This window comes from Falco biarmicus, chromosome 8 (assembly GCF_023638135.1).
Source record: "Falco biarmicus isolate bFalBia1 chromosome 8, bFalBia1.pri, whole genome shotgun sequence".
NCBI classification, from domain to species: Eukaryota; Metazoa; Chordata; class Aves; order Falconiformes; family Falconidae; genus Falco; species Falco biarmicus.
In genome coordinates, this window is record NC_079295.1 from 64,068,439 (window position 1) to 64,085,342 (window position 16,904).

At 45.9% G+C, this 16,904-nt stretch overlaps 1 protein-coding gene across 4 annotated transcripts in view; it reads right to left on the reverse strand.

Annotated features, from left to right (window-relative positions):
- Positions 1-1,611, reverse strand: part of ACSL6 (acyl-CoA synthetase long chain family member 6) — a 60,225-nt gene extending 58,614 nt beyond the window's left edge. For 3 of the 4 annotated variants that reach the window (XM_056349090.1, XM_056349087.1, XM_056349088.1), the window contains exon 1: positions 1,460-1,610. In XM_056349090.1, coding sequence (XP_056205065.1) covers positions 1,460-1,508 — 49 coding nt within the window. In that variant the 5' untranslated portion in view covers positions 1,509-1,610. Of the gene's footprint in view, positions 1-1,459 lie in introns of all 4 variants that reach the window. The other variant, XM_056349086.1, reaches the window with a different exon arrangement.
- Positions 1,612-16,904: the final 15,293 nt, after the last annotated feature.

Consider the following 16,904-nt stretch of genomic DNA (forward strand, 5'->3'; position numbering starts at 1 on the left):
AGGGCACTGGTTCTGTAGAGAAAAACATTAGGCTAAAGTCCTGTCCACACTTATAAAAAGAGCACAGCAGGAAAAGGAGGCCATGAGTCAGAGCCGCACCTGGACGGACACATGTGTTGGGATGGCTGGACACACACGGGGATGTGTTTGGGCACAGCAGGATAAACACCGAGATGGGAGGCACAGGGATCAATACCGTAGGGTGGACATGAAGGTCTGGGAGCAGGAGCTTGCACAGAAGAGCTGTTCCCAGCAGACCCGGTCCTCCTCCCATTGTCATAAACAAGCCTGGCGCATCCAGTAAGGCAGCTCGGAGCAGTCCCTGGGGCCTTGGGGCCCAAACCGCTGTAACAAACACTCGCCTGCAGCCTCTGAGCCAAGTCCTGCTTTCTGATTCACCCATGTAATTCCCTCCAGGCCATATTTGCACTGCATGAGTTTTGCTACAGTTCAAAAGCAGCTGATTTAAGCTGCTGATATAAGCAACTGTAAGGCCACTAACTTTAATGGGAGCCACCAGGATATTTTCAGAGACCAAATTCAGGCCAGTGATATTAAGGTTCCCTTTTTTCCCCCCCCCAGTGTGAAACAACCCTTTTCATATCAAAAATAGCAAGTAGATATGAACATATATAATCATGATGTTTTCTGTTCTTAGCACTCCCCCTCCCCCAGAATATTTACCTAAGGATACAAAGATGCTGTCTTTTAAAATCATTTCCCCCTTTGTATTCATTTCCCTTGGAAGCTTGCCTGCCTAGAGGAAAGCTGTTGGACAGATACAGGGGGAAATAGCACAGACACTGAACGTTACCTTTCCTTAGGACAGGGACTTCACACAGATTCAAAGGATTCAATTTTGAATTGGTGTGGCAGATCATTTCAAGCTGAACCTTCAGATGCCTTACAGATAGCCTCTGATTTCAGGCTTGCACGTATTTTCTAACCCAGACACACTTCGAATCACTACCGCCTGCCCAAGACAATGGGATTCACCATCACTAACGCACAAGCACACACCCCCGCCATGGAGAAAGCACCCTTCCAAATGCACCCGAGATGGACCAAGCGAACGAAACGGCAGGATGATTTGGGAGAAGGGATGTAACGCGTTCCAGCTCAGCACGCCGCACCGTGCTGCACAGCATCTCACAGCATCCCAGCGCGCTGCACAGCATCTCACAGCACCTCAACATCTCAGCGCGCCGGCTGGCCGGGCGCACCATGCGGCAGCATCTCCCATTTCCATCTTGGCCAGGAGGTGCGCGCTCCCGCCTGCCTTTTCCCTACAAAGCGCCTGAAATCCCCTTTGCCTCGGAGCAGCGGGGGCGAGCGGGGAGCGGGGGCGCAGAGCAGCACTCCCAGGGGCTTCCAAGGAGGGGGGGGCGGCATTCCCGGGAGCGAGGAGCCGGAGCAGGGCAAATCCCGGAGGCCGAGGGGTTTCGGGGGGAGCACTCACCCAGCAGCAGCCAGCCAGAGCCCGCGGAACCCAGGAGCGGGGCGAGCATCCCTGCGGCGCGGCCCGCTCCGCTCCGCGCACTGCGGCGCGCTCACTGCGCACCGGGGCGGCCCGGCCCGCCGCGCCCCGCCGGGCCCCGCACGCTCCCCGCCGCTCCCCCGGCATAGGGCGGTATTTTTAGCAGCCCTCCTCCTCCTCTCCCCATCCTGCCGAGCCTTCCAGCTCCGTCTTAAAAGGGGCGATGCTGCTCGCTGGTGTGCGGGTGCTCGTCAGGCGAGAGCATCCCTTCCCCCGCGGCGGGGGAGAGCGGGGAGGGGAGGGAGGGGAAGGGGAGAAACTTCATCCGTAATGACTGTTATACTCGCCTTTGGCCGATGAGATTGCCTCTGGACGGTGACCTGCACAGGAGCAGTCCTAAACCCCCCTGACCGCCAGAGATGCTGAAACACCTACAGCTCCATCAGCAGAGCCCAACAGACAGCAGCATCGCTTCTAGGTATTTCAACACCCCAAAATACAGCTAATGGCTACTTAAAAAAAAAGGAGAGAAACTGTGTATGTGAAACTAAATACATGGGGGAATCGCAGATTTGTGTTCTTAGTTAGCGCTTCCCTCTTTCCCTGAACAAGCTGGTTGTAGAAAAACCAGTCTCCAGGCTCTGTGGTACAAAAAGGGTTTGGCAGAAAAGGGCTTTAGAAGGGCTGCACCAGTGGTGAGACAGCATCTTACATCCCTCTGGCAACCACAGTGCCAGTGGGGTAAACAGGACAGGAGTGGCAAGAGGGAGAACACACTGGGTTTTTTTCCTCCAGCCTTTTGAGTGACTAACATGGCAGATCTGCAAAGCAGGCAGAACCCCTTGCTCAAAGCTGTGATATGCAGCTAGTTAACTCTTCATGAACATGGACCAAGATACACCCCAAAAAAAATCCCTGCCTGTACCATGAATTAGCACTAGTTCAGGTATGATTACAGCTGTCCAGGGCATATGTTTCCTTTGAAGATAAAGGCTTTTGGTTTTCTTAAAGGTGAGAATGAAGTTGACGTAAATCAAGAATTTCCATTTCATGGAAAACCTGGTTTTTCACAATGTGGTTTCCTTCTGATTCACTATGAAAAGGACTTTGACAGTTTCCTACATACAGAGGACCAGCAGCTGACTAAAAATGATGTCACTTGTATTAGCACCACCACTGCCCACTCCCGAAAGCTGTTAGAAAATTCCAATATCCATTTTGCTCAAGGGCTATTTGGCTTCCAAGATCCAAGGTCTGAAAGCAGAAAACCATCACCAAGCGTACTAACAACCAAGCTGGGAACCAAAGACAACTGAAGTTCCTCAGGCTACAGTTCTCACAGTAAATGCCTTCACAGCCATTGTGACCAGCTACACCTGGTGTCATAAAATCAGATAAAACAGCACTCAGCAAAATAGTCTCCACTGCAATCTACTTTACTACAGAATAAAACAGATTATAGATTAAATACTGCACAATTTATTTCAATTATTTGCCTAGCCTAGTCCTACAACCTTCTCTTTAATGATAAGAAAAAAGTTTCTACCCTCCTCCCTGTAGCAGATTTTGTGTTGGAAGGCTGTTAGCATGTCTCATCTTGTGCAGGCGACCCAAATCCTACCATCCCTGTCTCCAAGCATGCCCAGCCTTCTCCCTGAACACCAGTGCCCTGTGCTGACCCCTGCTTCTGGCCTCCTGAAAACCCGTGTTAGCTAGAAGTGACAGTGCTGAAGCTCATTGATAGGACAAATTGAGTTGTCCCAGTGATATGTGATCTCTTGGTCTTTCAGGCGCTGAACCTTTTCAAATAATATTTCCTTAGGGAAACTGAGGAACCTGTAGAAACTGGTTGAAGTGTACCAGCTCCCAGAACTCCACTACATACACTTACAGCATTGCACATAGATTTGCACATACAGTTACACAATGAGTCCTGAACACCTTTCCTCCATCTACCATAGGAGGAGTGAAGATCATGGACAGAACAAATAACCTCCACGCTCCTGCTTCGGGGAGCTGCAAGGTGTCTGCCTGTGCTCTTCAAAGAAGGGCTTTCCTCACCTCATCTCCTGCAGCAGCTCCTCCAATCTCTATGCGGATTAAAAAAAAGCAAGTGCCTTCCTATGTTTCACCACAAGCTTCCTGCCTCTCTGCAAAGTTCTCATGAACTTCTTTCTAATTCATGACTTTAAAACCCTCGACAGCTTTATACATCTCTGTACACTGCAGCCCAAGGCCAGCTTGGCCCAACTGGTTACCAAAAGGCTCAGCTACTGCATTTTCTCAAGCTGTTCACATCTCAACAGCATCCAGTTTACATGCTCTCACTGAATTAAGTGCTTTTTCTTAGTTTCCATCATCTGGGATGATAATAATGGAGATATTTTTTTTGTCTCCAGGTGTCATATACTTGTCACAATGCTGCAGAAGTTTTCCACAGTAAGAAACCACCTGAAATCTTATGAGCCACAGAATTGCTCCAGGTCACTACTAACGCCACAGAGCCATCTCTCCTGCAGAGGACAAGCCTTCAGCCATAAAAAATTTAAGCCACAGGCCAATGGCAATCTTCCTAATAGCCAGAGCAGAGGACATCATCAGAAGAGACTGGCCAAGAAATCTGAGCTTATACCCCTCTCTAAACTCTGTTAGATTTTCCAATTCACCCCAAAACCTGTTAGCACCAGAAGAACCCTCTCCTCTGTGTTCCTTCACATCCTGGTGTGGGTTACAGAGAATATACACTACAACACTTCCACGTGAATGAGCAAATCCAAAGTGGCTTCTACTTGTTCTCACAATTAGGTGCAATAACATTAGTCTGGCAGAGAGGATATATCAGTTTTTATTTCTTGCTTGAATACTTGTATGTGTCTACTCAATGGTCCAGTGTAATCTGTTTGCCCCAAGTAACACTAATATAAAAAACCTCAGAAGTGTTCCATTCCGTTAAATCTTTAAAAAAGATATATTAATATATTTCAAGCTGCAGCTTCTCTGATTTTTATTTCAGGTTTTTCAGTCTCTCCTCATTCCCAACCAGCTGGTAAATAGTTACTATGGCAGCACTTAATGCAGAGTGACTCAGCACTCCCCCACATTTCAGTTGCAGCTTTGTCTACCCTTCTGGTTTTTTATGATTATAACCTTGTCCTTTCTTTATCATTTCATTGCAGAATTATGATTTTTTAAAAATATCATTCTACCCTTGTGTAATTCAACATTTACTGAGGGAATCAATGCAAGAATCTGCTAAGTAAAGACCATACCTATTCAGGATGCTATTTCAGCTTTCCTTTTGTGTTGATCAAAGATGTTTGAACTGTTTCCATCATCTCTTAGTGTTTCTTTGGAGTTTTATATTACCCATTGCAAAGTGAGCTAGTCCAACATCAAGCCACAGCATCCCCAGTCCCAAAATGTCCCAGTCCAGTTGACTGTGAGCAGAACGCCCCCCTTGCCTTCATTATTGTTCAAAGCTCCTTGCTTTCTATTCCTGGGAAGGAACTTTTTTTATTATTATTTATCTTACTTTGAAGGCTGTATTTACACTGTGAGTTTTCTTCTTGATCCCTTCTTTGGTCTTTAGAAGTAAACCAGACAACTAACCCTCATTACTAGCAGCGCTGCTGTTTGAGTACACAGGCATGCTACATACCTTTTTGCCTGTATCTTAAAGCAGAGCGTGGAGAACAGGAATCCACCACACATCCAATTGGCCACATCTAAAATCATGAGATGGTTTTGGGGAGGCATCAGTTTAGAAATAATTAATTCTGATAACAGTGAAGCCTGCAAAGTCTGTGACTTTCCATCTCATGGTTGCATTGCCCCAGGCCAGAGGGTGTGAAGTGTGAACTCTCTCATGAGTGTGAACTCAACTGCTTTTCCTGCAGTTGAGGCGTTTGTTTTACCTTCTTCCTGCCTATCATAACACAGGTGAGTAAACTGGCTGGCTGGGTATCTCATCCGAGTTCATTTCTTAACTTTCACTTTAAGATTGTAGATGACAGGCTTACAAGAAACAATATGTCAAATATCTGTGGAAAGGGTTAGGTACTTCTCCAGTACACCTGATGAAAGATAGTTTTTTTAGACCCACAGTGCAAAATGTAGCTAAAGAAGAACTTGGTTTTCTGTAAAGCTCCTCAGGTGCCTACCGCCTTTCTCCCAGCTGTTTCCGAGCACTGACAGGCCCGATGTCACGCCGCAGGGCTCGCAGCCGCTCCCCCCGCCCAGCATCTCTCGGGTGGCTCCAGAGCCAGCGACACGATCGCGCCCGGGCCCCGCGGGCTGCTCCAGCACCACGGACAGCGCCAGCCCCACATTATCCTCATTAATTAACGGGCCCATTCTTTGCAACTAATTAAGAACCCATTCTCTGACCCATTAAATCACCGACATTTGTGACGGGCTCCCTCCTGTATTACTTGCCAATATTAGAGACAGCAACATTGATTAACTTATTACCCTAGAAGTTGCAGTCGTTCCTTCCCTGTCTTCCGCTTCTGCACCAGCCTCTTCATTAGCCATTTTATTTTTTTTCTACCTGTGGGAGAGAAGATGACTAAGTCCATGCTGTAATTCCCAATGGTCCTTTCACATGGATGAATGTGGGCCTCTGAGTGAGGGCCAGAGGGCAGCACGTGCACTCAGGATGAACAGAGGGCATATTTACCAGAGGGACAGCACACAGGTCAGCGCTATCCGGCAGCCTGAACCCAGAAGAAGAGATAGGAGGACTGACATTACAATAAATCTATTTTGCATCTCATAGCCAAAAGCAGTACAAAGTGCTGCTGAAAGCTGTACAAATACAGCTTATGGTGCCAGCTCTCCCTACCTGCTGGACCTTGAAGATTTAGAGAAAGATATTTTGGCTAAATGAAGGGACAAGATCAGCCCTTGAGTCAACAAAAGCAGTTACTGACTGACCACTGCACAGGTACCTAAAGCATTCTCAACTTTCATATTATTCTTGTTAGCTTGCAGAGCACTTTGATTTGCTAGCAGCTCTCATCTAAGCTATGTTTCTGTCAGTGTGTACCTTACCTTAACAGCAGGCATGGTTACAGCCAGGGTGCAGCAAGGGCTGACTGCTCCCTAAGACATGGTTAAGCTGGGAGCTGAGCACGGCACATCTGACTGCACCAGCCAGACTGCAGTCCCATGGCACCCAAGCACAGCAAGCAGGACAGGCCTCAGGGTGGCAACTGGGGAGGGGCAGCCAAGAGCCCAGACCATCAGGTACCTGTGTGGTCCTGAGGTAGGTCCAAGGTCAGGAAGCCAACCCACAGGCTGGGGTCCAAACCAGCAGGTCCCATGGCCAAGCACAGACGTGACTATGACTGAGCTGGAGACCAGCACTCCTGCAATACAGGGCAAGAATAAAAAACCCTGGGACTGAGCTTAAATGGGCTCCTGGGCCCATGGGGAGGGTGTGGGCAGGAGCCCAGGTGAGGCTACTCAGGACCATCAAAGCTTCTTAGTGCCCTGAGGACTCTGAAAATTAAGACATTTCTACAGTAAGAGCTGCCTCTTAATGTTTGACACTCAGCATTTGGCATAATGAAGGCCCCACATGATGCTGTAATAGCACTAATTAACAGTCTTTCATCTGTTAAACTTTCACAGTAAAGACATTTCATTTGGTAAGTGCATATATGCAACATACATACACACAAATTATAATTATTGGACTCTGAATCAACTTACCAAGTGCAAATTTTTTACATGTCTCATTAATTTAATCAAATTCAACTTATGCATGACTGTTAGCTGAGATGAATGACCTTAGTGCCCAAAATCTTCCTAGCTATAAGGAAAATGCTGGACACAAAACCTCTACTTAACTATTCACAGGAAAAAATCAGTTGATCGTCTATGCAAACTGGGAAAAATAGAATATTTTGTTTTGGGATACAAAAACACCAGCAGGTATTAGATTAGAAATGGTATAATGACCTAGTTTATTCATTTGGTTTCTGGTAACGTCCATCCATCATCATAAACTCTCTCTGAACTACTTCTGTCCGGGTTATGCCAGGGGAGTGCAGGTGCCACTGCTGCTCTGCGGCTGCCCCAGTCCCAGGCTCCAGCTGCAAAAACAAAGTACAAAGTTACAAGAGCTTTTTGAGAAGAAACAAATCCCAGTCCCACTCTTACTACATTACAGTGTAAAATAAGAAAACAAGTAGTTCTATTGTGGTTGTTATGAGACAAATTAAGTTATCAGAATTGGACAGAACTTGTTTAATCTTGTAACCCTTCATGCCAGCTATGCTGAAATCACACCAGACAAACAAGAGATATTCAGCTTAACTTCTTCTGGCTCAGAGCACATACTGACAGCTTGAATCCAAAAGGATCCTGTCAGCACACAGGAGCAAGCTCTGGTCACACTGAGGCCATGGACAATAAGGATTCATTCTGTGGAAGGAAATTATGTGGAGGAAAAACTCCACCAGACTGGGAGTAAAGCATCAGCCCCCTTATATAAAGACAAAGATACATTGTAATGACCTTTGCACTTTCATCAGACAAAAGCTCTTCCTTTGGGTTTGGATAATGGAGAAATACAGATACTGTGATTTGGCTCAAGATTAATGAGCCACACCTCTAAAGCAAGGAGGTGACAAAGCCGGTACCTGAGCACATAGGAAAGTGCCATCTTTTCACAGTGCTTTGGGAATTCCTTGAATTTAAGTGGAGTTTTAAAGGATAACATATATATTAAAATAATTTTGACACAGATTTTGGATGGAGGATTCATCAGCATTTAAGTGGTTTATACTGACTGTTAAACTCCTTGTACTTCACTTTCCTTTCTTCCCCAGCCCAAGAATGAGGGCTGGGAGGTGGGTGAGGGGACACCAGTGCAGACCTGCTAACGGCAGTACCTCGGCATTGTGTGGGCAGTGAGGTTGTGCAGTGGCTGTAAAGTGACACACTGTTCACGCTGGTGATTCAGGAAAATGTAGATCCTATTATTTAAAAGCAGCCAAGCTCCTTTCAAGCTGTAAATGCTGCACAGAGAGGCAAAGCACTCTGTCTCCCCAACCTAGGCGAGGAGAGAGATGCCCTCATGGCCGAATTTTGTTATTGATCAATGATGTGACCTTGTCAACAGCAGCAGACTGCAGAGCAGGGCAATGAGCTTTCTGCTTTGTTCTCTCCTCTAGTAATTAATCCCTTTTGCCCCTCTGGTTTTGAGGAAGCTGCCATCTGCTGTCAGCTCAGGCAGGCAGACATACAGCGCTGGGGACGGGGCCAATGCCAGTAAAAGCAACAGAAGCCAAAGACCTGCAGAAATGCCCCATCCCTGGCAGTGCCCAAGGCCAGGCTGGATGGGGCTCTGGGCAACCTGGGCTGGTGGCAGGTGGCCCTGCCCGTAGCAGCAGGGCTGGAACTGGGTGGTCTTTAGGGTCCCTTCCAACCCAAACCGTTCTGTGATTCTGTGATTCTATGAAATTGTGCAGGCTGAAATGCCTTTTATATGACTTCTTATTACTATCTGTATCTCACACATTTATTCATTATTTTACATACTTAGCTTGTACTGAACTGCAGCATCTTTTAAACAAGCATTTGCACTGAAGACAACAGGCTGTTTAAGCCAGTCTTTCAGGACTTTTGGTGTTGTTTGCCTTCTTGCCACTATCAGCTGACTATTTGTGTTGGTTTAGTTAAAAAACAGAAGGAATAAGTCATGTAAATTTTATAATTTAAGAATTTAGAGAACTACTTAAAAAGAAAGATAAAAGAGGTATGAATATCAGAGCTGAACCAGAATGTGGCAGGCAGGAGTTCTGTAGGAGCATCAGCATGGAGCCCTTTTGTGCCACATGGGAAGATTGCTGTTTACCAAGGTAACTGCAAAAGTGGCTGTGAAATAGTAAATCTTCTATTAATATTTTGAATCAAGGAATATATCTCACGAGGGAGTAAAATACACTGTATGGTCTAATAAAATGGATGCAGTAAAAATGAATCCTAGACTGAATATGTGGATGTAGAACTGAATGTGCAAAAAGGGACATAAATAAAATCAAAGCAAAAAGGGGTTTGAATCATTTCAGTCAAAGGGAAAATGTCATTGCATGAAACAATAAATTCAGAGGAAGTACTCACAAAAGCATGTGTCATCAGCAGGGTTTAAAGCCAGAATTAGCAGCACAAGTGACCTGCATTGCTTAATGTCCCTGGAAAAGGAGATGGATGTGATGCTGGAAAGCGGGGAGTGATGCCGAATACTCTCTGAAGATGAGTATGAGGCGTCCTAGCAGGACCTTGCAATGATGAGTGACTGGGCAAGAAAACAGCACCAAAATGTCAGTGTTGGTGAACACAGGCGTGCACATGGGAAACATAACATCACTAAAAATAGCAAAGGGCTCTTCATGAGTCTTACTCAGCCCAGGGTCACTGTGGACCATCCTCAGCTGCATCAGCCCAGTTGTGGGAAAGGCTGTGGGAAAGGCTAATAAAATATTCTAAATTGTTTGGAAGTGATTGGAGAATATATAAAAAAAAAAGGAATTGCGTGTGTTTGCCATATCTTCAATACCGTTTATGGGTCTGGTCACCCCGTCTCTGAAAGGGCACCACAGAGTACAAGGGGGTGCAGGGGAGACTGGCGGCACAGAGGAGCTTTCTGAGCAGGGGACACTCAGAAGAGGAGTGGTGGAAAGGGAGATCCTGGGCTTTGCAATCAAGAGAGGCAGGAAGAAGGTGAATGGCAAGTGATAATTCTTTACTTCTCGAAATGGAAAAATCCCAGAACTGCCAGGCAGCAGCTTGGAATAAAAGAAAAAAGAAAAAAAATAAAAGAAAGAAAGAATAAAGAATAAAAAAGTACATTCTTACTTAAAACTCAGTTAAACTACAAGGTTAATTGCTGTGGCATATAATGGAAAGAAAATGTATATGTAAGTTCAAAAAAAGTGACACAAATTCATAGGTCATAACTCTGTAGCATTAAATTCAACAATGGGAATATTACACTTGTCTCAGAGGTTTCCCGCATTGCCAGGGGCCAGGTGTCAGGAGGACATGGCAGGGCAAGATCTTTCTATACCCTTCGCAACTGCCTTCCTGAAATATCCACTTGCTGCTCGCAAGACAGCGGGCAATGACAGACCAGGACATCCAGCCTCACATTCTTCAGTAACGTCACTATGCTCTGACGGACAAGCTCAAAAGGAGCCATCGCGTACTCGTTGGCTGCATGTAGACATGTACATCGAAGTGCAGGCAAGGAGCTAAAACATTCACTATACACAACAGAAAACGAAGTGAGTTTGCTACTACATTAAGAATAATTCTGCTGAGCTAAACTTTTTATACCCAACAGGAGAGACAGTAACTCAGCTCAGGTCACCGCTGTGATGGCAACAGAACCAAGGGATGGTGCTGCTGAACAGCAAGGTTACAGCCAGCTGGAAAAGCACGGCGGGCTGGAAGCCAGTCAGATGGGAGCTGCTAGGCCACCATTAAATAATTTAGAAATGAAATACCTCTGTTGCAGAGCGCTCCAAAATCCACGCTCATATTTTCAAAACCTGTCCTTCTACCTGCAAACCTGTAATCACAAACACGGTGATGTTCCTGGAGAAAGCGAAGTCCCAGGCACGCAGGATCGCTTGCGCCAGCTTTAGTACATGGGCTGGGCTCTCAGGAATGGTCTCAGGTTGTAATTCCAAATGGGAGACTCCTGCAGGAGCAGCGGTGACCACTTCTGCAGACGCTGGGCTCAGGGAGCTGAGACGGCAGCAGACTCTGACATCTAAGAAGACACTAGAAGTGACCGTGGAGTTGTGAGAAACCTCCAGATGATGCCCATATATCCTCCTATTGCTTGGTCTTCAGCAGCACCTAAACAATCCCGTGGGCTGGTGCTTATTCACACGTATTTTGGTGACAAGTTTCTTAAAAGAGGAACTGGCCATACAGCTTCAGGCTGCCTTGAGAGGGGTTTGAAATAATGGCTGTGGGACTGAAAAGAGGAAGTTGGTTAACGAAATGAAAAATAGATGAAGGTATCAGGAAAAAACATGAAATATTTTGGTATACTTTCTATGAGAGAAAAAGCAGAAGCACAGAGGTAAATTCTGACTTTAGGTCTTTCCCCGCTGTGGTGCTGAGAGTTTCAGGCAGTATTTCTGTTCTCATGTGCTGTACGAGTACATGTCAATATTGTGATTAGCTGTCGGCACAGATTTTTCTCACTTTCCTAGTCAAGAAGCAGAAACAGTCCCCAGCTGAGCAGCTGCTTTGACGGTGGGACATGAGTGAAAAGTTGCAATGCTTGGGACTGATGATACTGGCGTAAAAATCAGGTGGGCTACAAAATCCACAGAAGGCTTTGACTTTCCCTTTACATTGGTGTTTTGACACCACCTCTGGAACATTGAAGCAGCTGCCTTTGAGCACACGAGGCCTCAAGATCTTCTCCTAAGGCAGGTCAAGCCGTTCCCTGGAGACCAATGCTCCCCGCTCCCGGACCGAGCAGGAGAGCGGGAGCAGCTGGAGCTGCCAGCCAGCAGCACCGAAGCAAAGGATGTTGTGCTGCCCGTGCCGCTCCGGGCTAATGGGGATGAAGGCACTGTCTGCTTGTTGCTTCAAAATAACATGCTTTACTCCCAGAACCTACTGCTCTTTTCCAAAGGGTGAGAACTATTGAAACGCAGTAGTTAATTAGGCAGATGAGACCTAGAAACCTATTTCTCAGTACCCAGGTGGAGAAAACCAGACCAAAATCCTTACAGCAAGCTGAAATCTCCCCCCTTTTATCCTCCACTGAATAACCTGACTGATAGATGTATTTGCTTTCTCAGCCCTGCGTCGTTGCCATCTGTCTGCTCGTGGCTGTGGGGATGCTGCCGTGCAGGCTGGTGTGTGGTGCACACCAATGGACATGGGCTGGGCACCCCCATCTCCCCAGCTCTGTGGGGAGAATTGGGTGTTGGTTGAATTGGCTGAGAGCGAAATGGCCTCTTTTTTCGTTGTTGTTGCTTAAAAATAGCATGGCAATTCTAAACACTGATGTTCCTCTCAGCTGATTTGGAAATGTCAGAAACTTCCAAAGGATGTGATTAAACTTCCAGGCAGGATCCCTGGCAGCTTCCCAGGAACTGCAGAGCGCGCTGAGACAACTTGCTCCACAAACTTCATCCTGGGCTCCTTAACCTCTGACTCTCGGCATTTTTGTCATGAAGACACTGCTGATTGTGGAAAACCTTCTGCCTGAGAAAGTCCTGCCTTGCCTGCAGCCCTGCAGTAGCTGAGGCATGGCCAGTCACTGCCTCGCTCCCGATGGGAAGATGAGATGCATCCCGAGGGGTAAGGTTAGGTTTTCCCATCTCACAGGATTTTCTGTTCTCAGTTTCACCCATGGTTTTGGCCAATTACAAACCAAAACAGTGGTGCAACCGTGGTGATTTCTCCAATATTACTCAACCTGCTTTTCAATTAGCTACCTGAAACAGAAAAATGTCATTTCTTTTTCCTAGCAGTGAGTAGAGGGAAAATGTTAAAGTGAAGTAGACATTCATGATATGCTGACCGGTGCAGAAAGCTGGAACTGATAGCTAAATGCCCATAATTTAGATAAACCCAGGGAGAAACAGGTTGGAAGATCTTTGTCCTTCTCTGAAGACTGCCTATTAGTGAGAAGACTACCTATAAGAGAGTTATTCTGATTTTTCTAGGGATTTGCATGGAAAAAATGGACAAAGTAAGTATAGTTTGCAGTACAAGACATGGCCAAAAGCAGGGAGGGCTGGGGAGCGGCAGGAAGGCAGCGCTGCCAGGGCTCACCAGGGCTTGGTGCCCTGGGGTGCACCACCAGCTCCCACACAGCCACAGTGATTTTTTCCATCACGCTGGATCCCACTGGTTTTACCAAGCGGGATGTGATGCTCTCTCATAACGTGCTTTCGGAAGATGCACCTTCTCCCTTCTGCTGGGGAGCCTCACACACCGCTTATCGTTTTCTTTTGCCAACAGACTTGTAAATGTTTAATCACTAGGTCAAAATTTTCCATGCTGACTGGGAGCTTATCTTGAAGATGTCAGTTCAGTAGTTTCTAAAACAGGACTAAGTAAAAAAAGTTACTTAGTAAGACTGAAAACATAAAAACCATCTTTGAAATCTCTGTGGCCTTACACAGTGCAGTTCACCAAGGTTACAACCATGCTGATGTCACTGGGACTCCACAGGGTACCTTGCCTGGGATTTTCGTTTTCGGTTTACTGGACAAAACCCCCTCAAAATTAGGTAGGAAAAGCTACTTACTAAGGATTATTAAAGTTGCAAAGCAACCACTTAGAAGTTAGAAAATGCTATAGCAAGACAACAGCTGCAGTCCAAGAAAGGTCCACCCTGAGCAAAGTAGGGGTTGAACAAATTTTTAGTGGGGAAAAAAAAATACAAAACATAGCTAAAGGGAGTTTGAAAGCACAATGTAAGGAGATCAATTTACAGTCACATAAGTAAACTTCATTTTAGGATTTTCTTCCTTAGGAATCATAGAATCATTTAGGTTGGAAAAGACCCTGAAGATAAGCTTCTGAGAGTTCAACTTTGGTCTTATTAGCAACAAGGTACAAAAAGTGGTAAAAGAACTCATTACACAGACAACAAAAGGAGACAAAGTCAGATTTGTGAAATCTGTTACCAGGTCACTTGTATTCCAGGCTACTACAAACCTGCAAAAAATGCCCAGGTAAAAGCCTTGGCTACAGGGACCCGACCAGCACCTGTGGCTTTATGCTGATAGTTCCTTTCTTGGAGGCTGAAGGTTCATTTCATGAAAGATATTCATAAATAAATCCTCAAGTACCTTTAAAAACTAAATTTTCATTCTCTCTGTGGTTACTGTGCATAGGCAGCATCCTTCCTCCGAAACAGAAACCACCAGCTGCCATTTGATGTCTACTGAGCATCAGCAGCTCACCAGCACTGGGAATGAGGAGTTTCCAGTCCCTTCCCACAGCCACCTGCATCCCAGCATGCTGAAGGATGTCTTCCAAATCACAATGGATTAGGAAAGATGACTGATTTCTACACTTGTCATTGACAGTGGCCTGACGATCATCAGGCTGGCATCAATACTCTGAATTCTGTCTTGCATTTGTTATATTAAATGTCACAAACTACTTGCTGTACTTAAATCATTCTCGTTTGCCTGATTTAGTTCATGGAGCTTCCCTGATTTGTGTTTTGGACTGATCGTGATTATGGGCTTATTTCCCCTCCTCTAGTGCTACTGATAATGTCTCTCATTCATGTAATGCCGATGCAGCCAACTAAAGCTTATGCCACAGAAATTTATAAATGTAAAGCCTCACTGTACCTCCCTTTCTGTACACAGCCACTACCAAATGCACCTGATTTATTGAGAGTTTCAAAAGAAGGAAAAAAAAATCAAGAAAAGTAGAGATAACAATGAGTTCTTCTAGTCAGTGCACAGATTATCACAAAATATCTTGAGATACTTCTTGGCCACGTGGGAGCAAATGACACAAGAACGAAGCGTGCCTGTCCTGTGCTCAATGCAGGAGCGACAGGAGCCCAGCGGAATGCAAGATTACGTGTACAGGAGGACAACAGACCTCAGACTCTGCCAGGCATTGGGAAGATGCAGACTGACCTACGCAACACAGCTGACATTATCATTAATGTTTTTACTGTCAGAACAAACTTGCCTAATCTTGTCTAAACGCAGCCAAAGAGCGGGTGGCAAGCACAGGTGAAGCAGCCAGGCTGCAGCCCAGCAGAAGGCTCCAGCTTTGCGTTTTCATGGCAGGCTGGCAAAAGCCATGACCTTTCCCCTGCTGAAGCCTGGAAGCCTTTACATGACTCAGAGAAACTTTTTCAGAGGTCTGTTCCAAAGCAACAGGCATTTGGATGGGTGCCAGAGTCCATGGTTAAAGCTCTCCTCACACCTTTGCATTCCTGATGTCTCGGCGAGACCTTGCGAAGGTTCTACTAAGAGTACAGAAAAGCACTTGCTGCCTGTACCTGTGGGTTTTGTTGCAAACCATCTGTACAGCTTCTGTAGGAGACTGGAAATAAAACCTGTGTAAGGTAAATTAACTTTCTGACACAAATATTTCTGTTACTCTTTTATTCCCTCAGGAGTTTGGTTAATTAAACATAATTAACAGGATTGTTAAATCAAGATCACCCAAGAGTAAGTCTTAATAGTTCCAGGAGAAAACATTATATGGTTGTAAACATATACACATTTTGAAATAAGTGACTGGAAGGAGAGTAAATAAATTGAGATTAGCGAGCATGGAGGATATTTACCCTTTTGCAGAAGCTCACTCCGGAGAGTGGGCATCCCAAAAATCAATTAAAACTTCAGCTCAGCTTAATGGGAAGCTGAGTGTCAGAGTAACTCAGTGCCTTGCAGTACAACGGCAGGGCGGTGATCCACCTCTGGTTTGCCATCTATTCCCAGTCACCCCATCGCTGCAGGAGAGGCCAAGTGCTGTCCTACAGGCCGCATGCAGTGACCAGCGGTGACAGCTGTGCAGGCGGGCTCGCTTGTGCTGGGGGCTATGGACTGAGACAGCTGCATTTCTTCAGTATTTACTGTACCAACAGCACAAGGTTGGTACGATGTGCTACCTTCAGAGAAACCAACCTCACCTCATTACCAGGAGATTCTGCTTGGAGTCAGAAGAGAGGGCATCCCTCCTTCCCCCGTCCTCCAGCTCCAGCAGGACCAGAACAGCCCCTCTGACTTTGCAGTTTTCCGCACACCTCTGGGCATTACAGAAAAAGCATTTGGGCTGATGTAATCACCACCGATGACTATGCACAAATCTTCCTCTACACCACTCTCCAAGACAGGTCAATGCTGCTCATCTGCCACAAGTGTGCCGGTTCCTAGAAAGGGCCCTTGCAGGTTTCTTAGAACGGAGCTGTACATTAGTTTGCAAAGAATCTAGTTTCCCATCTTGCAAAAGTTGGCACAGTGGCTGGATGCTCACGGTTTTACAAAACACTACAGCAGTTTGAAGCCTAAGGCTTTGGGGAGATTTTCTTTCCTAAGACCAGATACTAAACATCCAACGCACCAACTCCGAGCTGTATTTCTAGAGGAGAACCTACATGCTGACCACGTAACCCTCTGTAACTAGGTTATCTTCTTGAGGCTCTTCCTTTGCCACCAACACACAGCTGTTATTACTCATCTGTTGCAGAAATTTGGAGCAAAGATTCTGTAAGCCAGGATGTATGTAGGAGCTCTAGTCAAGAAAATACACTAGTTATCTTCATAAAGAAAAAGAAGCCTGAAAGAATAATTAAATAAGATAGCCACAGCTGAGCCTGCAGGACATGATGCAATTAATTTTCACGTTTCTAAGGCTCTCTGCATCGTGACCGTGGCTGACTGCCAACAGTCCTGAAAAA